Source organism: Anabrus simplex, chromosome 4 (genome assembly GCF_040414725.1).
Source record: "Anabrus simplex isolate iqAnaSimp1 chromosome 4, ASM4041472v1, whole genome shotgun sequence".
Lineage (NCBI taxonomy): Eukaryota > Metazoa > Arthropoda > Insecta > Orthoptera > Tettigoniidae > Anabrus > Anabrus simplex.
In genome coordinates, this window is record NC_090268.1 from 74282898 (window position 1) to 74310232 (window position 27335).

Here is a 27335-nt window from a genome sequence, read left to right on the forward strand (position 1 = left end):
GTTCTTCGAAAGAGTGGTTGTGTAAAGAATATGCGTGCCTTATATAAGCGTAAGAAAATAATTAAGATGTAGATTTCTAAAGCCTCAATTCTCTTAATGCGATGTAATTGCCTGAAGAAAATAGAAATTCATTTTAAGTGTTTTTTTATAAATGGAGAGTCAGACTGTAATAAAATGAATGGAATTACCTGACGAGAAAATTTCCTCAGCAAGAGGAACTGGAACTGAAGTGAATTACGATATCTTTCGTATTATATTTTGAATCTGTTAAGTAAAATATTATAGTGCATTACTTCCATATCATTTTCAATCGTTTTAGGCGAAGAACCTTCCTACAAAGAGTTAACTATTTCATTATATAAAGTTCACTCATTGTACCAATTGTAACTTTAATGAGATACGCTTATAATTTGAAAATATCGCTTAAATTTTGTTTCATCACATAATAACTATTCAGATTACGCAGACAATTTTTCTGCTGAATTTATGTTTAGTTACTTCCAAATTCGTAAACTCAACCAGTTGATTTTATTATATTTAAGTGAATCTGGCCTTACTAAATGACGTACGTCCATGTGTTAAAAAAATTCGACTTGAATACGTTACACTGGATGCGAGATGTATTAAACTAAAATAGAATCCTCAGTTGTTTTACAAGTGAATAACTGATCGAATTCAACAAATCAAATAATATAAACTCTAATAAATAAAATTAAGATATATTTATTTTTTCTGTTATGCTACTCTCAACATATGGACTAAGTAAACTCGTGTCCCCATGCCGAGATAGTTAAGCTCTTTTCAGACACACCCCTAATGGAGGTGATCTTCATGTGCAATTTCAACCACATACCATCCCTCCTGCCATCCTTAAATTTCTGGGAGTGCAGAGAATAAAACGCGGCCACCCCAGGACGACAGCTAATAACAATAATGTTACACAACGGAGGCAGACAACACATTGAGTGGGACTAGGTATTAAAATCTCTCTACTTCATAAGTACCTGTGATAGAGGTCACCATGGACGAAATGAACAGAAACTGCTACTCTTATTCTCTTACGTTTGAAGGACTTTTCTCCAACTCCGAAATATTATTCAACAACGTTATGAGAGAATATGGAGAAAAACCTAAAATAGTGATTAATGAAAATGAATTAATGCTTCAAATATTGTCTAGCATGTTACACGTAGGACTTCGCCATGATCTTCGACATACTTTGGAAAATATTGGAGACATATCAATCGTTTCACATTCTTAATTGATAAATAACAGGGGAAATATTGTCTGAGGACTATATGGTAGAGTCAATGTAAACATTAAAGGATCCATTTGTTTGAACAGCTTAGACGTCGCATCTTTGGGTGATTCAGAAATGCGTATATTAAATCCACATTAAATCATAAGGACGGATACCCCAAATCAGAATAAGGATATCAAAACAGCAATTTCATCAATCCAAATCTATCAGTTCGAAATTGATTTTGTAAATTTAGAGCATTTAAGCTAAATATAAATTATTTTCTTGTTACTTTAATCTTTCATAGATCGAACAAAACATAAGTAAAAACCTTGTTAAATATATCCTCTGTCTAATAAGTGCCGTTCTTGCATATAGAAAGGCTGAGAGTACTTTAACGGAAAAGAATATCTATAAAGATATTTTAAACTAGAAATCTAACTTCCATTTTAGAACTCAGCTAATCGCTGGTAGTTTATTCTTCCTTTACTATAATTTTGAAATTAGGCTAGACCATTCATAGTTGTACAGATTTTTGAAGTGTTGTTAAGTCACGAAGTTAGTTGCACGTAGTCGAAATTAAATGAATACGTTTAGTAAATTAGTCGAATATAACCGCTATTTTCAAAATATAACAGTTACAAAACTTGGCTTTTAGATATTGTAATAAGTAATTCTCCTGCAAGAGAATTCGAATGCTAATCATTATTTCCGAAATAAAGATGCGTCAGCGTAAGAAAGTGAGTTATTTTACTTTTTCCGCTGACCTGTAAGTTTGGATAACGTATGTTTTCTTCTCTTAAGATAAGCGTGTGAACTAGAAAAATAACCTTTGGTTTTTTAAATGAGAACAGTGAGATACCTGATTTAAAGATAACTAAAAAAGTGATGTAATAGTGTTGAAAATTAAATGTCATAATATTTTTTGTATGTAATGGAGTTCAAAAAGTTGAATTCTATGGATCATTCCACTGAATCATTGTCAATATCCTGAATTCTAATATCGCTCTACAGTCATATGATGTGGGCTGTCCCGAGTATCGTGAGGCAGATAGAAACGACAGAACGATGTTAAATCGATTCTTCAGTTCTTCTATGCGAAAAATTGACAGCTATTTCATTTATCCGTAGCACACATACGTATTGTTGGTGTATTTTTGTTAACGCTGTATCGTTCAGACCCACAACAATCCGTTCATTTGAAGTGTATGGTGATGTGTTATATTGTTCAGTTATGAATTTATTTTCTTGTATGCATAGCGAACAGATATTTCTGTCCAATTTATTCAGATTTCATTCGAGGAGTAGGCATAATTTTTCTTACCACTCATTCTTCGAGAAATGCCTGTCATGTAAAGGGATTTGAGACATTTTATGTGTAGAGTCAGTCCGATAAATGTGAGTATTTCTTAATACATTTTTCCCCAGTTCGTTTTGGAATTTCAGGGATGGGCACTGGCCATGGCCAAAGCCCCAGGTAGCTCCTTGAAGCTAGTGCTGGGTTTTGGGCGGGGCCGGCCGGGGGTACGACTGGGGGGCAGGGGCGGATGGCCCCCGCTCAGCTCTCCACTAGGAACCCCAATTACGATCAGGCTGGGTCCAGATATAGCCTGTCCCAGTCATGGTGCAGAAAGCGTTGTAGTATCGGCCAGGGCTGCGGCAGAAGGACCACAGAGGGCACTTACAACGGAACAGTGTCTGGAACTCCTCCTTGCAGATCTCGTTCCACCAGCAGGTGCGCTGAAAACAATGAAGAATTACAGTACCAGGGATTGTTTAGAAAGGATATATTCAGTGTTGCCTATCTAGAGGATGAAATTGTAACTTTTGGTTTACATAACACATGAATACATAGAAAAAGAACAAGATATTGAATAATAATAATAATAATAATAATAATAATAATAATAATAATAATAATAATAATAATAATAATAATAATAATAATAAATGTATCATGTCCGACACAATTAAAATTGAACGTGGTATATTTCAAGGAGATTCATTAAGTCCTCTGCGGTTTTGCCTTGCAATGAATCCCCTATCCAATCTTCTAAAAGCTACTGGTTTTGGATTTGATATTAAATATAACAATGGGAAACACAGAATATCTCATTTGTTTTATATGGATGATCTGAAAGTGTATGCCCACAACGAAACACAAATGAACGCCCTGCTGAATATAATAGACTCTTACTCATCTGATGTGGGAATGACGTTGGGAGTAAAGAAATGTAAGCTGCTAACAATTGAACGTGGTCGGTACACAAACTCCCAATCATATGAGCTCCATACCGGATCTTTAATTGAGGGAATGACACAAACAGAGACATACAAGTACCTTGGATTTGTTCAGAATGTAACTCTGGAGCACAAAAAATCAAACAGGAACTCACTGATAAATATACATCGAGGTTGCATCAGATTTTGCGCAGCTACCTAAATGCCAAGAACAAAATTAAAGCAATAAACACGTACGCTATTCCAACCCTTATTTATTCATTCGGAATTCTGAAATGGTATGCTACAGAAATAGACAGCATACAAAGAAAAACGAGAACTTTGCTCACCACCTATAGATTACATCATCCCAATTCATGCATGGAAAGGGTCACTCTCCCACGAAAATAGGGAGGCCGAGGAGTACTGGATCTTTAAGTCATGCTCCTGAATCATAAAGAACCTACGGAGATACTTCCATAAAAAGCAAGAAAACAGCCTTCTCCATAAAGCTGTAGTACTTGCTGACAAGTACACTGTTCTGTATCCATACAATGCCGCTGACCCACATACAAATCACCAAGTATCCCTGCAGGAGAAAGAAAGGACATGGCGAGAGAAGACCCTCCACGGAAAATACTACAGCAATCTAAACCAATAGAGCATACACAAGAATGCGACGTGTATGTGGTTACAAAGTGGGCGCTTATTTGGGGAGACAGAGGGATTTGCAGTTGCTATACAAGACCAAGTAATAGCTACAAACAATTACAAAAAGTACATCATCAAAGACACCAGCGTACTCTCCGACAAATGCAGACGATGCTCCGTTCATCTCGAGACCATCGGCCATATCACTGTGGGCTGCCCAGTACTTGCCCCCGTAGAATACACGAGACGACATAATCATGTCTCGGGAATCATACACCAGGCACTTCCTCAGGAAAACCAATTAATTCAGGAGCGTATCCCTTATTACAAGTACCATCCAACACCATTCCTGGAGAACGAGTCGATTAAGCTTTATTGGGACACTGCTGTAGTGACAGACAAAACAGTCAACCATAACAGGCCAGACATCATACTGGTAAACAAGAAAACTGGGACGACTTTCATTATTGACATCGCTATCCCCAATGACACCAACATTGACAGGAAGTACAGTGAAAAAATCTCGAAGTACAAAGAACTTGCAGAAGAGAAAAAGAGGATCTGGAAGATGAAACTGGTACGAATAGTTCCTGTGATTCTGTCAGTCAACGGCCTCATTCCACACACACTTCACAATAGTCTGCGAGAACTGGGTCTTCCACCGAACATCTACAAAATTATGCAACATTCTGTCCTCCTGTCAACATGCAACATTGTGCGATCGTTTCTCTCTCAAGAATGAAGATCCCGTGATCTACAGTTTTGTATATACCTGTAGATCAACGTTTGTATTATAATGTGTAAATACTTTAATTATTGTAAGGCACTTGGTGCATCCCGTGCCCCATTACTATCCATATTTCCTGTGGAGAAGTGTATGAATAATAATAATCAAAATAATGATAAACTACTGTATATATATAAAATAAGAGTTTCGTTTGTACATTGCTCAGAATTAAAAGTAGTGTCATTTCTATATCAGTGATGTCCACAGTAAAATAAAATTCAATTGTTAATTTTCCGTCATCACTTATGTATGTGTTTATGTAAATATGTTTGTAATATATATAATGTATGCATGTACAATGCCGAAAGAAAAACATGCAACATCATCAAGGACAAGGTCATTTTATTCACAAGCGATGTGACAGGCAGTTCATGATTTCAGAATTGATTACAAACTGAAACCAAATCAAACTCACATGCCACAGTAACGGATACCCAAACAGTCGCATCAATACACAGTGTAACCTCCTCTGTCGTCAATGCAGCGTGTATTCGCGCATTCAAACGATCATAAAGGTGCCGAATGGCAACCTGCGATAGATTGTCCCAAACATCTTGCACCTTTCGATCCAATTCGGCAATGGTTCTTGCAGGCTCTGGAGAACGCGTAAGTTACTGCTTCATCATATCCCATACGTGTTCAGTTGGTGAGAGATCCGGTGATATTGCTGGCCAGGGCAGTTGTTCTACACCACGTATGTTGCGTCGCAGTAGCTGCATGTGGACGTGCACTGTTCTTCTGAAATAGCACATCACCTTCCTGTCGAAGAAATCGCAGTAACACGGGGACAACAACCTATGCAATATAGCGGGCACTAATTACGTTATCCTGCAAAAACACCAACTGTGATGGCGAAATGTAACCGATGGCCCCCACACCATGAAGCCTGGGGTGGGACCTGGGTGTCGTGGGCGAATGCACTCTGGAATAGGCCGCTCACCAGGTCTACGCCGTACACATATACGTCCGTCACTTGCATACAGACATAACCTACTCTCGTCACTGAAGACACCAGTGCGCACTTCCCCGCTCCAGTCGACCATCTCAGGACACCAGAGCAGCCCAGCTTGATGGTGTTGTGGTGTCAGTGGTAACCTGGCCAGAGGCACACACGATCATAATCCTCCTGCAAGCAGACGGTTCCCAACAGTGACACGGCAGGTGCAACATGTGACCGGACTTCGTTCCAGGATGGTGTTCGGTCGGCCACCGTTAATCACACAGTGCGTCGGTCTCGTCGTGTGTCTGTACTACGCGAGCGTCCGGAGTCTCGTTCCACGGACCTCTGCTGAAAGCAGCGACATACCACCAATACTGCTGAAATAGCACGTCATCTTCCTCTCGAAGAAATCGCAGTAACGTGGGGACAACAACCTATGCAATGTAGTGGGCACTGATTACGTTATCCTGCAAAAACACCAGCTGTGACCACGAGTAGTAACTGATGGCCCCCACACCATGAAGCTGGGTGCCGTGGGCGAATGCACTCTGGAACAGGCCGCTCACCAGGTCTAGGCCGTACGCGTGTACGTCCGTCACTTGCATGTGTCCAACATGTGCAGCAATCCGTTGATATGTCCGTCCAGCTTCCCGCAGGTCCACAATGCGACCCTGTTCAAATATGGTTGCAGTTGTTCAACAGGAGCACATACTCGTCGGGTACGCTGGAATGAATGTTGCAAACACTGTTCACTTCTAAACTCAGCAGAGTCAAAACAGAGTGAGCACAGACAGGCCTCCTGAGCTCCATCTGATCGCCGACGTCCGTGACAAATGAATCACTAACGCACATGTTCTACTCCGGTGCCACTGAACACAGTCTTTGAAGATGTATGTTTATTTCCGGCGGTGTATGAACAAGGAAACGAGTACATCACGACAAGACAGTGAGATGCATGCCCACTATTCTGCCTCAGAACCTGGGGCACAGGGTGAGGGATGGGCAACAATTTCATCATGCACATGCTAAGTGATTGTCCCGTCAACGAAGGGTACTACATCTAGTAATAATACTAAATAATAATAATAATAATAAAATGGAACTTATGTTCAGACTGTGTCAGAAGACTTACAAATCTTATAGGCCAAATTTAGGCACTACTGAACGATGAGCAAGCCAAAATGTTTATACAATAACTAGAAAGGTGGTGTTGGTGCTGGTGGTATTATTGTATTAAGAGAAAGTACAGCTAGGCAACCATCCTCTATATAACACAAATCAGAGAGAAAAAATGTAAGGGGCCCGGCATTTCGAAAAATAAAAATGCCGACCAAAGAAAGAGACAAGGACCACGAAGGACGTGAAAATGCAAGACTCCCGAGGCCTCGAGTGCTCTAATACCGTCGGGGTCGGAGGAAAACAAGACTTGACCAAGGGAGGCCGGATAGGATAGATGACACTGAAGAGACTGGCACAAATAAGTGGAAGCAATGCCAGGACTCAGCCGAAGGCCCCGTGGTCACCAATCCACGCTCCCACGTTAAGAGCTCCTGGGGCCCGTTTTAGTCGCCTCTTATGACAGGCATGGTTTACCGCGAGTGTTATTCTACAGCCCCCACCCACAGGTGGTGGTGGTGATTATTATTTTAAGATGAAGTACCTCTATATAACACTAATCAGAGAAAAATGGAAGGGATCCGACATTCCAAAAAATGAAGGTATCGGCCAAAGGAAGACAAAGGGTGTGAAAATGAAAGACTCCCTAGGATTCGCAAATCTAACACCGTTGGGGTTGGAAGAGAACACGAATTGACCAAGGCAGGTCGGACAGGATAAATGAAAGTGAGCAGCCTGGCACAAGTAAGTGAAAGCAATGCCAGAACTCAGCTGCGGGGCCTGTGGTCGCCAAAGTTCAGAGTCCATGGGGCCCACCTACAGGAGGGGGGGACTATAAAGGGACTGATGTAAATATAATAGAAAAGACAGCAAGATCTTAAGGAAGATTATGGGACCAAAATTAGATAACAGCAAATAATTTCACATTCCGCCTGAGGCCAAACAAAGAGCTGTACGAAGTCCATTACAAATCACAAAAATGCGGAGCTAAGACAGAATATGTAGAAAACAGAAAAATGTTGAGAAAGAAAATTTCTGAGGCGAAGGATCTGTTCGAGGAGAAATCAAGGTGAACAAAGGTATTCTCAGAAGAGGAATCGGCCAGGTGAACTAGAGAAAAGGGTATTGGCGAAATAGGAAGGAAAGAGAAAATAACAAATTGCCAATAGTTGGCTGACATGAGTACCGATAATGATGACAATAATAATAATTATTATTATTATTTTAAGCCTAATAATAATAATAATAATAATAATAATAATAATAATAATAATAATAATAATAATAATAATAATGAAAAGAAGTGCGGCGCGTATGTTATGAACATTAACAATGCCCAAAACGAAGTTATACCAGTTGGGAAGAAGCCTACAACAGGGTTAAGTGTCAGGTAGAGAATACACAACTAGAAATTCAGACAAATAAGGAATTAATGGAAAACTAGATGTTTAACATAATTGGTTACCTGTTTTGTGATCTCATTTATACACCACGAATACACCATTCGTGGCTAATATCATCATTGAATTCCTGTAAAAATAATCGAAAATGGGTTGTGGATGCCCTTTGTCTAAGTTCAGTCCCCACTGGGGTAAGGGTTGAGAAGAGGTGAAAAATAATGTCCAAAATGACCGGGATTACAGACCTATGTGTATATTTTCCAGCATAGCACTCAACCAAACTTGGTACACATTGACTTACTATCTGGAAAAATACTCCTGGGGTAAAACACCCCTAGCAACCCCAGAGGAGGGGGTTGGTATGTATAAATAATCGAAAACGACCAATATCAGTTTCGAATTCATTGTTCCCGGGGTCGCTAAGATGAATTCTGACACTCTGGATGCCGTTCCACGAATAGACTCCATCGGCATGCGGAATGAGAAGGTTTGAAAAATTAACTTCTCTGAATAATCCCATTGTTAATATTGCGATATGCAACAGATCTTATAACGTAGTAAACGAGAAAGTCTTCCCCTTGTTGCCATTTTTTGACGGATACAGTACTTTAGCACCTGTCTCTAGCACAGGCCAGAGGAAAGTGTACGTTCCATCAAAGTCTGGGGGTGGTGATTATTGTTTTAAGAGGAAGTACAACTAGGTAACTATCCTCTGCATAACACTCATAAGATAGGGAAAAAATGGAATGAATCCGACACTTCGAAAAATGAAAGTGTCGACCAAAGGAAGACAAGGGCCACGAAGGGCGTGAAAATGAAAGACCCCCTAGGCCTCAAGTGCTCTCATACCCTCGGATAGGATAGATGAAAGTGAGGAGCCTGGCACAAGTAAGTGGAAACAATGCCAGGACTCAGCTAAATGTCCCGTGGTCGCCAACACACACTCCCACGTTAAGAGCCTCTGGAGCCCGTTTTAGTCACCACTTACGACAGGCAAGGGATGCCGTGGGTGTTATTCTACCACCCCTACCTACAGAGGGAGCCATCAACGTCTCAGTGCGATTTTGTGGTCGCCATTGGTTACTGAGATTTCTCTATAACCATATAACTTTCGGTGGGTTAGGTGGTGGTGGTGATTATTGTTTTAAGAGGAAGTACAACTAGGCAACCATCCTCTATATAACACTAATCAGAGGGAAAATATGGAAGGGGTCCGGCACTTCGAAAAATGAAGATATCGGCCAAACAAAGACAAGGGCCACAAAGAGCGTGAAAAGGAAGGATTCCCTAGGCCTCTTCACCTAACACCGTTGGGGTCGGAAAATAACGAAGATTAACCAAGGAAGGTCGGATAGGATAAATGAAGGTGAGGAGATTGGCACAAGTAAACTGAAGTAACGCTAGGAATCAGCAGGGAGCCCCGTGGGCGCGAAGCTAGGCTCCCAAGTCAAGAGCCATTGCGGCCCCTTTTTGTCACCTCTTACGGCAGCCAGGGATACCGTGGGTGTTTTTGTACCGTCGCCACCCACAGGGGAGTTTTGGTCTGTTAATGACCCAACAAACAGACAAATGACAAACAACAAACAGGAGAATATAAATTTTATTACGTAAATATTGGTGGTAACGGTGTTTATTAATTTAAAGAGAAAGCACAATGGACAATCATCCTCTATGGTCTATCAGAACCTCTTGAATTTATTTTACTCTAGCTGTACTGTGAAGGAGCAGGTTGGACAACACTTCCTCTATAAGTAAGTAGAGTTTATTTGTCTCGAACTCGACCGCTATCGCTGGGGCAAAAATCGTTCTGGACTAGTGAAAATAACTTACGTCACTTGTAACTTAAATAACTCTTATTAATAAGCATTAAAGAATTAGGATATGTTTAACCTGAATCACACAAATGAGAGAGAGTAATACCTGATGAGTTGCTATTCCAGTATAAACTTACCTCAGTCAGGTATCCACGGACGGACTGGTCGCTGAAGGATCGCTTTACAAGGGCCTTGGACTGCACAGCGCCAATGTTGATCATCAGTCCCACCAGAAGAAGGCTGTGGCAACTTCCAACCTGGCGCAAACGGAACAGGTACCGTTATACAATAGCACAAAATTCCAAAGTGTAGTGGTGATGATGATGGTGGTGATTTTTGTTTTAAGAGGAAGTACAACTAAGCAACTATCTTCTATATAACAATAATCAGAGATAAAAAAATGGAAGGGATCCGACACTTCGAAAAATGAAGATACCGGCCAAACAAAGACAAGGGCACGAAGAATGTGAAAAGGAAAGTTCCCCTAGGCCTCTTCACCCAATACCTTTGGGGTCGGAAAAGGACGAGAATTAACCAGGAAAGGTCGGATAGAATAGATTAAAGTAAGGAGCTTGGCACAAGTTGAAGTAATGCCAGGTCTCAGCTAAAGGCCTCGTGGTCGCCAACCCATACTCCCAAACTAAGAATCTCTGGGTCCACTTTTAGTGGTCTCTTGCAACAGCTAGGGGATACATGGGTGTATTTCTATCACCCCCACCCAGCTGGTGGTGATGAGGAAATACAACTACTGTAGGCAATCATCCTCTATATAACACCAACCAGAGAGGAAAAATGGAAAAGATCCGACACTTCGAAAAATGAAGATATCGGCCAAACAAAAACAAGGGCCATGAAGGGGGTGAAAATGAAAGACTTCCTAGGCCTCCAGTGCTCTAATACTGTCGGGGTCGGAAAAGAACAAGAGTTGACCAAAGGAGATCGGACAGGATAGATGAAAGTGAGGAACCTGGCACAAGTAAGTAGAAGCAATGCCAGGACAGAGCTAAGGACCCCGTGGTTGCCAACCCACGTTCCCAAGTTGAGAGCCCCTGGTGGCCCCTTTTAGTCACCTCTTACGGCAGACAGCGGATGCCGTACTGATACTAACTCTGTGTGGACGAATGTATTCACAACTACTCCTTTCTGTGGAAGTTGGTGGTCTGTTGTGTTGTACGAAGATAAAGCGAGGCGTATTAAGACGAACACAAACATCCAGTTCCCGGACCACAAGAATTAACCACATGAAGTTAAAATCTTCGACCAGGCCGCAAATCGAATCTGGCGCCCTCTGAACCGAAATCCAATACGCTGCCCATTCAGCCAAGGATTGATACAAAATGACGTTCTTTTACCTCCATTTATAAGATAATTATATTCACATTCTAAAACGGTTTTTTCATACTGTCTGACCGTATATTGTTTCTAAAGTCTTTCCATGATTTTCGGCTGGAATTTACCCCGTTAGGCCAAATTTGGTACCCGATTATGCCTCATATATAAGGCCAGATTGAGAATTGAATCATTGGAACAATTGGCCTCAGTTTAGAAAAGTGTACCATCCAAACTCTTGCCTGACTGCTTTTAAATATGAAAATCAGGGAAACACCAATTAAAGTGTGGCCAGCTGCGAGATTTCAACCCTCGTACTGTAAATTCAGGAGTGCCCGATATTTCTTCCCCTGTGGATGGGGGTGGTAGAATAACACCCATGGTATCCCCTGGCTATTGTAAGAGGTGACTAAAAGATGTCCCAGGGGCTCCTGATTTAGGGGCGTGGGTTGGCGACCACGGCGCCCTTAGCTAAGTCCTGGCATTGCTTCCACTTACTTGTGCAGGGCTCCTGACCTTTATCTGTCCTATCCGACCTCCCTTGGTCAACTCCTGTTCTTTTCCGACCCCGACGGTGTTAGAGCAATCGAGGCCTAGGGAGTTTTATTTTCACACCCTTCGTGGCCTGTTTCTTCTCTTGACCGATACCTTCATTTCTCGAAGTGTCGGATCCCTTCCATTTTTTCTCTCTGATTACTGTTGTATAGACGATGGTTGCCCCGTTGTAAGTTACTTCCTCTTAAAACAGTAATCACCACCACCACCTGCCCGATATTTCAACCCGGGATTTATATCTCTAGCTACCTTGATCGGTGTAATGTTCTGACTGTTGAATATGATGATAAATCTTGAAGGTGTTTCGCTTGTCAGTGTGAATCTATTCAGAATGGCTGCGATCAGTGTCCTCGATTCAATGAATTCACCGGTTTAAGCATGATGCAGAACGATTTAAATCAACACCAGATATGGACAGTGAATACGTTTCACACACCAGCGGTCTGGTTATCAGTTTCTCGTCTACAAAAGCGGCAAATGTAAAAGGAGATATGATCAGCAACGTTACGCTTCACTGAAACTCTCTCTTGAACTGTACGATCTGCATTGCCAAGGCTGTACTCACTACATGTTTGTTATTGTAAGAGACTTCTTAGTCAACACCTCGTTAACTAGGGTCTGGCGATGATTGCTGTTTGAAGATCAGATGCTCCATACGATTAGTAAAAATGTGGGGATAGAATATTGAAACTTCGAGGAATAATAATAATAATAATAATAATAATAATAATAATAAAATAATAATAATATGAACATCATCATCATCATCGTAAGGCCTTAGTGGTGGTGGTTGCGGTGGTAGTGGTGATGATTATTAATGTACCGGGAGGTACACCTCAACTCCGCGCATTCAAAAGAAGCGCCATAATAAACTCCTCTATCAACCGAAAGGTGAAATTGCTACTACACAAAGTTTAATCAGAAGATGTCACTGCTGCAGTATTAAGTAATTGTGTTATTGTGAAGTTGCCTAAACTGACTGGACTTAGTTGCTTTGTGTTTGTTTACTTCAAGAAGTTTGGACATTTCTCCATAGATGGCAGTACAAAACTAAGGTCACGCACTCTGGTGCAAGGAAGATTTATTTCTTAGTGAAATAAATTTTGTGTTTATGGGTTTTCTCAAGTAAATCAACTTTCATTTTTTTAAAATATATTTCAAGGTTTGCAACACTTCTCTCTCATTCCGCGGTTTTTTAATGTGACCAAACACTAATTTTCTGTACTTATTTTTCAGCCTAGCACAGGCTTCTTCTTGGGTTTTGAGTGTAACTTATGTATTTACCAATAAAATTGAGAGGGTGTGTCCGGGCTAGTCCAGAATCCTCTCGAACCTCCCCTGCGGGTAAATAAGCTGAGACTTTTCTGGCTATCTTGTCTCATTGATCGTCGTCCTTCTAAGTGTGTGTGTTAAGGCAGGAGGCGGGGCGCCTCTTTCTTCGGGAGGCAGAACATCAGCCAGGTAATGGCCACATAAATTCTATCTTTCTAGCTGTCTCCACAAACGTATCCCAGGGGAAATTTCTGACTATGTAAACCGTCTGATGTAAACTTCTTCCTTTTCACGTAAAATTTCATAAATTCTTAAAACTGTAAATCGGGGATAGAGAGTGCGTTACCCTCTCGAGTTCCCCTTCAACTTGGTTCGAGGTGACTACGATTTTGTAACTGTTTTTCTTCTTTTCTGTAATGCCTTAAAGTAACTTTTATTCGAGTCACCTCAGTAGCTTGGGATTACCCCCTGTATCATCGGGCGGAGAGCCCTGTTAGGGTCTTAATACTTTATTATCTAGGAGTGCAAGTGTACGCCTCCATTCAGTTCGTGTTTCGGGCCATTAATTTAACCGTTCTTTTTCTACTAAGGCCCAGTAGGTTGGGTACTAGATACCTCTGTGTACTACCTTTGTTAAGTGTAAATTGTGCCTTGAGAGGCCAGAGATCATGAAGTTTTGTGTAATGTTGCCTTAAGCGGGCGGTTAAAATTGGATGAGTGTTGGAGAGCACGGAAGCTCTTTTCAAGTTTACTCTAATATTGAGGAGTGCCTCTGGAAGGCTGTAAATTATTGGAGCAAAGTGCTCTTGAGTTGGGGGATTTCTGCCCTTGCCCAAATAACACCTCTTTGAAATTGTAAATTTGTAACCTAGGGGTTTGAAGCCCAGAATTGTTAAAGTTCTGAATCTTGAATTTTCCAATTTTTGAAATTGTCATTGTACCAGTAACCTCATTATTTGTTAAGTTTGAAATTCTGAAAAAAATATAACCTTTCTTTAAAGTGTTAACTCAATTTCTGATATCGTAGTTAGACCCATCCAACACCCGCACTTTCTTTCACTTCTTTCTGCTCCACGGATATCTCCGTAACAATTAATGTAAGAGGAACTACAACTAGGCAACTATCCTCCATTTTAACACTAATCAGTGATAAAAAATGGAAGGGGGCTGTCACTTCGAAAAATGAAGATATCAGCCAAAGGAAGACAAGGGTCACGAAAGGCGTGAAAATGAAATACTCCCTAGGCCACGCAACTTAATATCGTTGGTGTCGGAAAAGAGCAAGAGTTGACCAAGGAAGGTCGGATAGGATAGTTGAAAGTGAGGATCCTGGCACAAGCAAGTGGAAGTAATGCCAGGACTCAGCTAAGGGCCCCGTGGTCGCCAACCCACGCTCCCAAGTTCATAGCCCCTGGGGCTCTTTTTATTCGCCTCTTAGGACAGACAGAGGATAACGTGGGTGTTATTCAACCACCCCCACCCACAGGGAGATCTAATACCGTTGGGATCGGAAGAGAAAGTTGACCAAGGGAGGGGGGATAGGATAGATGAAAGTGAGTAGCCTAGCACATGCAAATGTAAGCAATGCCAGGGCTCAGCTAAGAGCCCCATGGTCGCCAACCTACGCTCCCAAGTTAAGAGCCCCTGGGTTGTACAGGTGATTACTGTTTTAAGAGGAAGTACAACTAGGCAACCATCCTCTATAAACACTAATCAGAGAGAAACAATGGAAGGGATCCGACACTTCGAAAAATGAAGATATCGGCCAAAGAAAGACAAGGGCCACGAAGGGCGTGAAAATGAAAGACTCCCTAGGATTTGCAACCTAATACCGTCGGGGTCGAAAAGAACAAGAATTGACCAAGGGAGTTCGGATAGGATAGATGAAAGTGAGGAGCCTGGCACGACTAAGTGGAAGCAATGCCAGGACTCAGCTGAGGGTTCCGTGGTCGCCAACCCACGCTCCCAAGTTAAGAGCCCCTGGAGCCTATTTCATTCGACTCTTTGGACAGGCAGGGGATACCGTGGGTATTATTCTACCGCTCCCACCCACAGGGGGTTGAGGGAAAAGCTTAAAGATGCACAGTAGTTAACTGTCTGAAAGTATTCTCAGTCTAAAGTTTTGAGCTCCACAGACTGAACTGTAGTTGTTTCCGCAGTGCGAGGTTCGGGAGAAGCGCTGTGGCCCAGGTCAGGCTGTCTTCTCTGCGGACAGATCGATGTTGCAGTACCCGAATACAGCCGCTGTGTACGACTCTGGGAAAGGAAACGGCAACCATCCGTATACGGGGTAATGCAACCGTTCTACGTAGCCTAAAGGTGTCTAATGTTATAGCATTTAAGCAATCCAGTTTGAAGTTTTAAGTGACTGTCGATAATATCGTGATTACAGTCACGCGACCTCCAGTTTTACGTAGAATCCGAACTACAAGGAAGTGTCTTTTCATTTCCGAAATCCCACATCCACTGGTCGGGATTAGAGTCGCATTAGAATTTGGTGACAATGCCACTCACCTATCAGACCCCTCACAATATTCAATGGAATATCCTTCTCGGTGTGAGAGGTAAGAATATTAATTGAATTAATTAATTAATTGATGGTGGTGATGATTATTGTTTTAAGAGGAAGTACAACTAGGGAACCATCCTCTATACAACGCTAATCAGAGAGGAAAAATGGAAGGGATAGGATACTTTGAAAAATGAAGGTATCCGCCAAAGAAAGACAAGGGCCATGAAGGGCGTGAAAAGGAAAGACTTCCTAACCCTCGGGTGATCTAATACCGTAGGGGTCGGAAAAGAACAAGAGTTGACCTAGGGAGGTCGGATAGGAGACATGAAAGTGAGGAGCCTGCCACAAGTGGAAGCAATGCCAGGACTCGGCTCAGGGCTCCGTGGTCGCCAACAGGCGCTTCCAAGTTGAGAGCCCTTGGGCCTACTTTTACGGTTTTCGGAGACACCGAGGTGCCGCAAATTAGTCCCGCAGGAGTTATTTTACGTACCGGCAAATCTACTGACACGAGGCCGACGTATTTAAACACCTTCAATTACCACCGGACTGAGGCTTGAGACCCTTGCCGAGAAATCAACATCAATCACAAATACACTGGCTATGGCGCGATGCTGTCAGCTCGGAGCAGTGGTGCCGGAATTTCAGTACCTTCAAATGCCACCGAACTGAGCCAAGATCGAATCTGCCAGGCTGGGCTCAGAAAACCTTCGCTCTACCCCCTAAGCTACTCATCCCGGCACTGGTATTAAAATCTGAATATTGAATTTAGTATACTTCATGATGACACATTTGTCTGAGAGAAATATGCGTTTTCGTATGCTTTAACAAGATATTGATGACAAGGTTAACGGTGATATATTAAGAAATAGATACTGTGTATGGTCATATGATTACCATCCAATACCTGAAATGCAAAAGCGAGTTTGGTAATTTCTATATTCATCGAGCTCGATAGCTGCAGTCGCTTGAGTTCGGCCAGTATCCGTGGTTTCCCATTTTCACACCAGGCAAATGCTGGGGCTGTACCTTAATTAAGGCCACGGACGCTTCCTTTCCATTCCTAGCTAGCCCTTTCCTGTCCATCGTCACCGTAAGACCTATCTGTGTCGGTGCGACGTAAAGCAATTTGCAATTTCTATATTAATAAGTCAGCTCCTACAATGTTACGGGACATTATATTTCAAAAATCTATCTTTCATTGATCGGAATTCTAACCACAACTGCCTCGGGAAGAAGTTGTCGACTAAGATTCACAAATTGAAAGAATGTCTTTGAGAACGACAACTCCAAACATTAAGAAGAGTTAACCACGATGAGAGGTGATACTCCCACGTGGCGCGTCCCAGGTGGCGGATAGGGGGGTCCCAACCGGCTTGCCGGCGGACTTCACGGAAATAAAATACCTCTCGCGGACCAAACACACTACCCCTGCGGGTGGGGGACGCACATGTAGAATACACCCGCGGTATCCCCTGCCTGTCGTAAGAGGCGACTACAAGGGGCGACCAAGGGATGATTGAATTAGAACCATGAAACTATTCTTGATTGGTACCATCATGCGGGGAACACCATGGGTTGCATGTACTTGCGAGTAGTATCACTAAATTGGTACGAAATAGGTTTGTGATTAGTTGCAGTAAAAAGCCTGGCCTGGTGGATTCCAGTACCCGTGCGTTGTACCCATGTGAGCAACACCGCGGGTCTGGGCGTAGCCTGTGAGTTGTACCGCTATATGAGCGGCACCGTGGGTCAGCGTTGCCTGTGATTGGTATCCACTATGTGAGGAACACCACGGGAATACCGGCGCCCGTGACTAGTACACCTAGGTGAGGAACCTTACCGGTTTGCGTTGGCTATGAGTGGCGCCATTGTGTGAGAAACACAATAGGTCTGCGTTCCCTGTACGAATTGCAATACTTGTGATTAGCACCATCTTGTGTGGACCACCGTGAGTCTTCGCTACTTTTGATCAGTACCCCAAAATGACAAATACCATGGTTCTACTTTACTCGCAACATGTACCATTCTGTGGGGCCTTAGGCGTGAATTTAGCACCCCTTCAGACATCAAGCATCATTGTGCTTTATAAATGGTCCCTTGGTCAGTAATACTCTAATTAACTACCTTCTTTTTGAGTCTGATCCACTGTTTTTGTTTGTTTGTTTGTTTGTTTTGTTTTGTAGAGTTCATGTCCATCCATTCATTCCTCATGACATTTTTTATTTTATTTTGTTCAGTGGATTAATTGGAACTTTTTGTTATTTTTGATTTCGTTCCATTAGGGGCCGATGACCTCGATGTTAGGCCCCTTTAAACATCAAGCACCATCATCATCATCAAGAAGAGTTAAAAATGTAAAAAAATAAACATTTTTTAAAATTTAGATTGTTATCCTACAGAATAATATGGAATTTCCTTATTAAATTTGTGACTCACCTTACATATACTAAACGCACAAGGTATGGGTCTAAGTCCCTTATAAAACAAACAAACAAACAAACAAACAAACAAAACAACAGAATCTAAATGGCTCTTCACGACTCTTTATCCCATACGCATTGATGAAAGAAAATGTTCTAAAGTAAATCAATAATAAGAAGAAGAATATTTGCTTTACGTCCCACGTAGAAATGGTGGGAAATTGAAGATTTTGATAAAAGTAAACCGCATATGTGTACAGTTCTTTGTCACATTACCAGACCAACCAGCCCATTAGGAATCACATTTCTAAAATGATGTATGGTCGTAATTTTTAACTGTATCTCTCATGATGGTTCAGTGATTAGGCTCTACCAGTGCTAGAATTAGAGCGAGTAAATATATGAAATTTCATATTCTAAAGTATAAAGAATATTCAAGTGGGAACCAGATATCTCTAGGTTTTATGCAGTCACCAATAAAAAACCACCAATAAAACATTTCATATTGCACCATATTTTGATAACATCTTTACATTTTAGGAACATTTTCATATTCTTTCATATTCTGGCATTTATGCAATTCTGTATAATTGTACATTACATATTTATTCAAATAAATTAAAACCAGAAAATGCGTGTCATTTCATTCGTGTTTTTATAAGGAATAAATAAGAAAATAAATTACAAAACGGAGTTGATTTGTAATTCAGTATTAAATCCAATGACATTAATTATTTACAAAATGTAGAATTGAAAGAATACTTATTATATCTGTTAACACGGATAACATAATTTCGTACATATTTCAATAAAACAGTATATGCCATGTCATATTAGAACGTACGTCACAATTAAATATTCATGTTATCTATTTTGAATAGAGTTTCGGGTATAAAATCGTATGACATAGTATACTTAAAAATAGCGTACCCTGTTTCAATACAGATCCCAGCAGCTGAAAGCGTATTGAAGCATATTGAAAATGTAATAAGCTTTAATCCCGTTTCTTTAAATAAACATATTAAAATTCATGTAATGTCAGTGTTTTCCTTGATTTCGTATTAACTTGAAAATAACATGATTTCGTGTACAAGTAAAAGCAGCTTCATATGTTACGTCGTAATGGAAAGCAAAATTACATATTGATTGCAAATAATTATTAATAATAATTTACTTCATTACTTTTTGTAAATTACTGGGAGCTGATTAAATAAACACAGTCTTAAAATAAACTTATTATTTAATAATTTTAAAGTAAAAATTAAATCTATTTTTTTATTATATTGAATTTTGGAATTAATTCCTACCAATTAACTTTCAACAACTCAAATTAAAACCAGCACGAACAACTTCACATAATTTCATATTTCGTTATTTTAAATTGCATGTTTTTCATACATTTTATTTCATATTTTGGTAAAAATTTCTTCATATTTTTACTCGCTCTAGAATGAACTAGCTGCATACCCGTCGTTGATGGGACCAACGTATAGAATGTGCAAAGTTATCTAACTCCCCAGCTACTTTCCGCCAATATCCAGGCAGGGGACGCAGCAGTAACCCCATCATTCGGAGATGAGCGGCGGGAGAAGAGACAAATCACATCACAACAATGATCAATATAATACTATTTTTGATCTGTTTTATAACTTTCAATATTGTAGGCCTTCCGATTCTGGGATATTAGAGCATCTAATGTAAACGCAGTCCTTCCTTCTTTAACGTCTACCTCTTGTCTCATTCTTCGAGGGATCGATCGTTCCTTTACGATTTTTCTCATTTTTAAAAATCACCTTCATATCTTTCCTTGTCAAAACGGACCGATGACCACGCGATTTTACACCTTAAGACAATCATGACAAAAACCATCGCCAGTTAACAACAATTGAACAATATTTCCATGTTAACAATGCTTGGCGTTGATATGGACTGTTATCATAGTCGGTGCGGTAAAACTGTTTAAGACGTAAAGGGTCAGAACTTCTATTCTCTATAACTTTTGTTACGGTATGTAATGCTTTTCGATAGGGCCAATAACATAGGTTATGTTAAATTTTAAATTTTAGGAACTTTCCCCTAAACTACCATTTCATTCACCTTTAAGTAGCACCTTTAAGTACCGATTTTCATTCAATTCCGTTCACCCATTTTCTCGTGGTTCGACGTTGATATGGACTTAGAAGCAAACATCGAAACTCACGAATATCTCTGTTATAATAACCGGTACGGTAAAAATATTATTTTAAGACATATAATGTAATTATGTAGTATTTATCGATAGGAACATTCATAACATCGCTATTTGAGAATTAAATTTTAGGGCTTCCCCTAAACTATCATTTCATTCAGTGTGCATAAAATTATTTATAGCCTATCTTTAAGTGGATCAATCCCCAACTTTACGTACCGATTTTCATTAAATTTTCTTCAGCCATTTTCTCGTTATGCGCGTACAGACAGACAGACAGACAGACAGACAGACAGACAGACAGACAGACAGACAGACAGACAGACAGACAGACAGACAGACAGACAGACAGACAGACAGACAGACATGACGGAAATTTAAAAAGTGCATTTCTTTGTCACTGTGGACACGACCGATACAGTAATACCATTATTTTTAAATTCTGAGCAATGTACAGACAACAATCTTATTTTATACATATAGATGCGTAATCGAAATTATTATTACTAATTTCCATTTTGATCCGAAACATAATGCTTATCACATCTGTGCACTTATGAGACAGAGATTCGTCCCCTAACTTGTGATGCTGCGGTGTCTGTACCCGAAAATATATTTGTAGGATTAAGAAGTTGTCCACCACCGGCCATAAGAAAGATAATACCCCATCATTTGTCTTGGCTTGAAATAGTAAGACTACATATATCTAGCTTCTACGGTGGTGGTGGTGGTGGTGGTGGTGGTGGTGGTGGTGGTGGTGGTGGTGGTGGTGGTGGTGATAGTGGTGATTACTGTTCTATGAGGAATTACAACTAGGCAACCATCCTCTATTAACACGTAGGCAATCATCCTCTATTAACACTAAACTAGAGTATATAATTATGATCACATATATTCAAAGTTTGTCAGAGGTTATTTTCTGCAATCTGTTTCGGAAATAAATGAACTAGTCTAGTCACAATAGATCAGTTTGGCGAACAGTTGTCACCTAAGTCAATTATCCAGCCTCTACGCGTTGTTTGTGTTGGTGTTTGGAAATGATCTAATAATTCCTCTAAAATTCGAAGGATAAAAAAAGAAACAAAGTTGCAATTCAACGCACAATAAACAGCTTTACAATATAGTTAAAATTAAACTGATTTTAGAGAAGACGTGTAACGTCGTGAATCACGTTCCTATGAATTTCTCAAATTGTAACGAATTTAAAGAAAGAAGAATATAAACACCAGAGCGAGTATATCTGTCAAACAGGCGGCGAAGAAAAACATTCGCATTATAATAATAAGAAAAGTCTTCTCCTCTACTTGATAGAGAGACGTAAAACTTCTGCAATGTAATTGCTGATGTAGGAATTGTTTTAGAACATTTTAGAAAATTTTAAAGAAACGTGTCAATTACTTGGAAAATACAAAAATCATAAAACCATACCGACTGAAAAAGTGACAGTATTTTCTTGATCAAAAGTAATAGTAGATTAGCTTAATATTGGTACGAAGTTGTATTATACCTTGAGATTCAAATTGTAAACATCTGGATAAAAACGAAATTTGAACCTGGGTGGGGAAGTGAAGTCCATGATGATAGAATCATCCCCACACCACCCATCAGTTTGTCCTACACTCAAATATCAATCAGGAAACAGTGTCAAAAAGGAATTTGTGATACTGAACGTATTCAAAGTAATAGGAAATATTTTGCGTAAGATTACTACAGTACATTAGGTTTTTATTCGTCAGATTTTTCGAACAGGTTTTTAAATGAGACGGAAATGGTTTTAGCAAAATTTTGTAATGAACGGAAATGGAAGAATTAATCACGCACACCAAAAGTATATGACCAGTATCTTTCCACTTTTAAAATGTGAAAATCATGCTATTTATGATTAAACGACGTATTCTATGCTCTCCTTCGGTTTAAAGCACTGACGTTATATCATAAATTGTAATGATTTCAAAATTTTCAGCGAGGGACCAGATTCACCACTTTGTCCTTACAACAATTCATTTTCGCACACTCCATTTCATAATCAGAATCCACTCTAAGTTTCTCTAAACTACCTTTAAGGCTACGGGTATGAAATCCACATCTCCAAAACACTTTTAAGACATTAATTATAAATGTTTTCTCATAATAGCGCTATTACATGGGAAATAGTCGTAGAATTATTCCAAATTTTTACTCATGGCACCTAATTCCCAACTAGATTAGCATATCAATCAAACATCAATCAGGAAACAATGTCAAAAGGGAATATGTGATGCTGAACGTACTCAGAGTAAGAGAAAATAATTTGCGTAACATTAGTACAGTACATTAGTTTTTATTCGTCACATTTTTCAAACAGGCAACAGATTTTTAAATGAGATTGAAATAGTTTTAACAAAATTTCTAAATGAACGGAAATGAAAGAATTAATCACGCACACCAAAAGTATAAAAAGTATATGACCAAGAATAATTCGAATGTCAAATTCTTGTCACATTTTAAATTTGAAAATCATGTTATTTCTGATTAAATGACTTATTCTCTGCTCTCCTTCGGTTTAAAGTTCTGACATTATATTATAAATTGTAATGATTTCAACATTTTCAGCGAGGGGCCGGATTCACCGCTTGTCCGAATTGAATGAGAACATTCATTCAATGGACAATGGGTTGGGATATAGTACCATATCTGAAGTACTTATTTGATTATTGTTTGGTCGGAGGAGCTATACCAGATGAATGGAGAGTTGCTATTGTAGCCCCTGTATGTAAAGGAAAGGGTGATAGACATAAAGCTGAAAATTACAGGCCAGTAAGTTTGACATGCATTGTAAGTAAGCTTTGGGAAGGCATTCTTTCTGATTATATTAGACAAGTTTGTGAAAGTAATAACTGGTTCGATAGAAGGCAGTTCGGTTTTAGGAAAGGTTATTCCACTGAAGCTCAACTTGCAGGATTCCAGCAAGATATAGCAGATATCTTGGATTCTGGAGGTCAATTGGACTGTATCGCTATTGACCTGTCTAAAGCATTTGATAGGGTGGATCATCGGAGACTACTGGCAAAAATGAGTGCAATTGGACTAGACAAAAGAGTGACCGAATGGGTTGCTATATTTATAGAAAATAGATCTCAGAGAATTAGAGTAGGTGAAGCTTTATCTGACCCTGTAATAATTAAGAGGGGAATTCCTCAAGGCAGTATTATCGGACCTTTATGTTTTCTTATATATATAAATGATATATATAAAGGAGTGGAATCGGAGGTAAGGCTTTTTGCGGATGATGTTATTCTCTATAGAGTGATAAATAACTTACAAGATTGTGAGCAACTGCAACGTGACCTCGAAAATGTTCTGAGATGGACAGCAGGCAATGGTATGTTGATAAACGGGGTTAAAAGTCAGGTTGTGAATTTCACAAATAGGAAAAGTCCTCTCAGTTTTAATCACTGCGTTGATGGGGTGAAAGTTCCTTTTGGGGATCATTGTAGGTATCTGGGTGTTAATATACGGAAAGATCTTCATTGGGGTAATCACATAAATGGGATTGTAAATAAAGGGTACAGATCTCTGCACATGGTTATGGGGGTGTTTAGGGGTTGTAGTAAGGATGTAAAGCAAAGGGCTTATAAGTCTCTGGTAAGACCCCAACTAGAGTATGGTTCCAGTGTACGGGACCCTCGCCAGGATTACCTGATTCAAGAACTGGAAAAAATCCAAAGAAAAGCAGCTCGATTTGTTCTGGGTGATTTCCGACAAAAGAGTAGCGTTACAAAAATGTTGCAAAGTTTGGGTTGGGAAGAATTGAAAGAAAGAAGAAGAGATGCTCGACTAAGTGGTATGTTCCGAGCTGTCAGCGGAGAGATGGCGTGGAATGACATTAGTAGACGAATAAGTTTGAATGGCGTTTATAAAAGTAGGAAAGATCACAATATGAAGATAAAGTTGGAATTCAAGAGGACAAACTGGGGCAAACATTCATTTATAGGAAGGGGAGTTAGGGATTGGAATGACTTACCAAGAGAGATGTTCAATAAATTTCCAATTTCTTTGAAATCATTTAGGAAAAAGCTAGGAAAGCAACAGATAGGGAATCTGCCACCGGGGCGACTGCCCTAAATGCAGATCAGTATGCATTCATTCATTCATTCACTCATGAAACTCTCTCCCAAGTTGATGGTTAGCCGTGACTGAGAGAGAAGAGTGTTTATTCATTCATTCATGCTCGAGCACAATTCAGTCATGAAATCATTCATTCACTAATTCATGTAGGTACTCAGTCATTCTTTCAGTCATTCAGTTCATTAAAAATGAATGTTTTAATTGTAGGATAACTCTGTAAAGACTGATGAGACAAGCACTAATACAACTTAGGGAGGGTAAGATACATGTTTTTTCGTCCTAGAGTATAGAACTCTGTTAGCGTATAGGACAAAATAATTAAATAAACTAAAGAAAAGACTACAGTTTAGAAATTAGATTGAAATAGTTAATAAGTTTGATTGTAATGTTTTTAATGTGGTAATAGGGAGAAGAATGCATGTATCAAAGCACATTTTGGTTAACAATACATGATTACTCCCTATTCTATTCAGCGCACTGTCCTTTCAATTATTCATACGCGCACAATTCAGTTCATAATCAGAATTCACTACACGTTTCTCTAAACTACCTTTAAGGCTACGAGTATAAAACCTACATGTCCGAAACACTTTTAAGATATTTGATACTTGGAAATGTTTTCTCATAATAGTGTTACTACATGGGGAATAGTCGTAGAATTATTCTAAATTTTCACTCTGGGCACCCAATTCCCGAGGAGGTTCCCATTTAAAATACTGTTCGCAAAGGAAGTCCTATAAAAACCCATTATAGAACGTTTAACGTACATAATATGGCCTAGGGTAATGTGACATCAAATCCCTTGTTTTTAACTTTAATCCACAGCCTGTTTCCAGTCCTTCGACCGGGTCAGGAATGGAACGAATGAAGCCCATCTAGCGGCGAGGATAGGAATTGTGCCGGCTGCCGAAGTCTGTCACACTCATCTGGGGCAAGGATTAATGAATGATTAATGAAATGAAATGGTATTGGAGAGTGTTGATGTAATGAAAGATGACAGGGAAAACCGGAGTACCCGGAGAAAACCTTGTCCTGCCCCCGCTTTGTCCAGCACAAATCTTACATGGAGTGACCGGGATTTGAACCACGGTATCCAGAGCGGTGAGAGGCCGGCGCGCTGCCGCCCGAGCCATGGAGGCTTCTTGTTTTTAACTGTAATACATAAAAAAATACATTTGTATGTAAATTAAAAATGTGGTAGCTTCCCTCGATGAATGAAACTTGAATGCTTTTCAGTTTGGCGAACACACAGGTTAAATAAAAATATTGCACTATAACATGCCTCTGGAAAAACACATTTTTATACCTTGTTTAATAATGTGCTTTTTACAGGTATGTTATAATGTAATATAGTTACGGTTAACATACGTCCCGAAAAAATCGGGACAGTCCTAATTTAAAGGAGCATGTCCCGGCGTTCCGAATATTAATAAAAGTGTCCCGATTTTTAAGTTTGAAAAAAATAATAATTCTCTGAAAAAATATGCGTAATTAAACGAAACGTTTTATTTTGAAATATCATTTTTTGTTATTATAATCATAAAATATAAAGTAAGAAGCTAAAAAATAAAATTACTAATGTTTACTTTTTTTCTCACAAAACTTGTAAGGTACTTGCATAAACAACAAAAACACTAAAATAAACTTTGTATTCATTTATCCCTTTATATTGGATTTTTGGTGGATCAATTTTTGTGGAACTTCTTAAAATTAAATTTTGTAAAGGGCCATAACTTTAAACAAACTCTATATGTTAGAGTCAAATTATAATCTTTCTAACTTCCAACACCTCCCCCACAACAAGGTTGCCCCGATTTTGACTGTCAAAGATATGGTCACCGTAAATACAGTGTAATTCGTGTATTCGGCAGACTGGTAAACTTTTAAGTTACAATTAACAGAATGTAATAATACTTCTTGATCTCCAGCAGTCAACGCAGGCCTCTTTTGGCTCCCGGACCAAAGGTTGGGAACCTTTAATATCTGCCCTGTATATTGATCTAGTAACATTTGTCTGGATGTTTACTACGTATTTTGTGCACTTAAAGAAAATGCTAATTTTGGCAATAGAGAATAAACTTAACTTAAAAGTCGGTATCTCCTACCTGCCACTTCATGCCGGTTGCTGAGATGGCCACATTAGTGGTAGACAAGTGTTGAGTGCGACCTACTAGCACTATATAACCAATTGAGCTACCCTCTGGTGAGAAGATCGAGCGAGTCTGCGCCGCCGCCAACACCCTTCCACCCTCCCCTGCGTTATTCTGCGGGGTGGCAGAGATTTATAGGGCTAGCAGCCTTGCTGAAGCCCACACTTCAGTGAAGGCCACCAGTCTGACCTACTTTCAGAAATAGCGTACAGCCATTGATAAAGTTTACTGGTGGAAAACAATTGAAAGTAAAAGAATTCCTCCTATTGTTTTCCCCAGATGTCAGGCGAAGTAAATACCAATGGAAGAACAAGAAAGTAAAATCCTTAAAGGCACTAAAGTAAACACAAGAAAGTTAAAAGGGTCTTCAAAAGAAAACACAGTTCACACACATTAAAACAAACAACTTATAATATTAAAATATATATGTATATATACAGTGTTGCAGCCAGTCCCTGCTATGAATGGTGTGAAAATGTCGCTCATAGGGTCGGTTGGTGCAGGCATTTCAGTGGGCTTGGCAGACTGATGTGCAATAGCAACTTCTGGCTCGGTGAGGAAAGCAACGGGAAACTACCTCACTCCTCATTTCCCTAGTACGCCTCTTCAGTGACACCTAGGCCATCTATGACAG

At 39.8% G+C, this 27335-nt stretch overlaps 1 protein-coding gene across 1 annotated transcript; it reads right to left on the reverse strand.

Moving 5' to 3' along the window:
- Positions 1–2603: 2603 nt before the first annotated feature.
- On the reverse strand, positions 2604–26706 carry LOC136872415 (uncharacterized). Its single transcript, XM_067146233.2, has 3 exons — positions 26657–26706; positions 10306–10425; positions 2604–2980 (listed from the first exon to the last, which is right to left on the reverse strand). Exons 1-3 carry the CDS (start codon positions 26666–26668, stop codon positions 2810–2812), a joined length of 303 nt encoding a protein of 100 aa, XP_067002334.1. The 5' UTR covers positions 26669–26706; the 3' UTR covers positions 2604–2809.
- Between the last annotated feature and the right edge of the window lie 629 nt (positions 26707–27335).

Excerpts from the sequence above, each read along its gene's own strand:
- LOC136872415 (XM_067146233.2), bottom strand. Across the intron at positions 2,981-10,305 it reads TCCGTGGATACCTGACTGAG|CGCACCTGCTGGTGGAACGA; the intron begins GTAAGTTTATAC and ends CATTGTTTTCAG.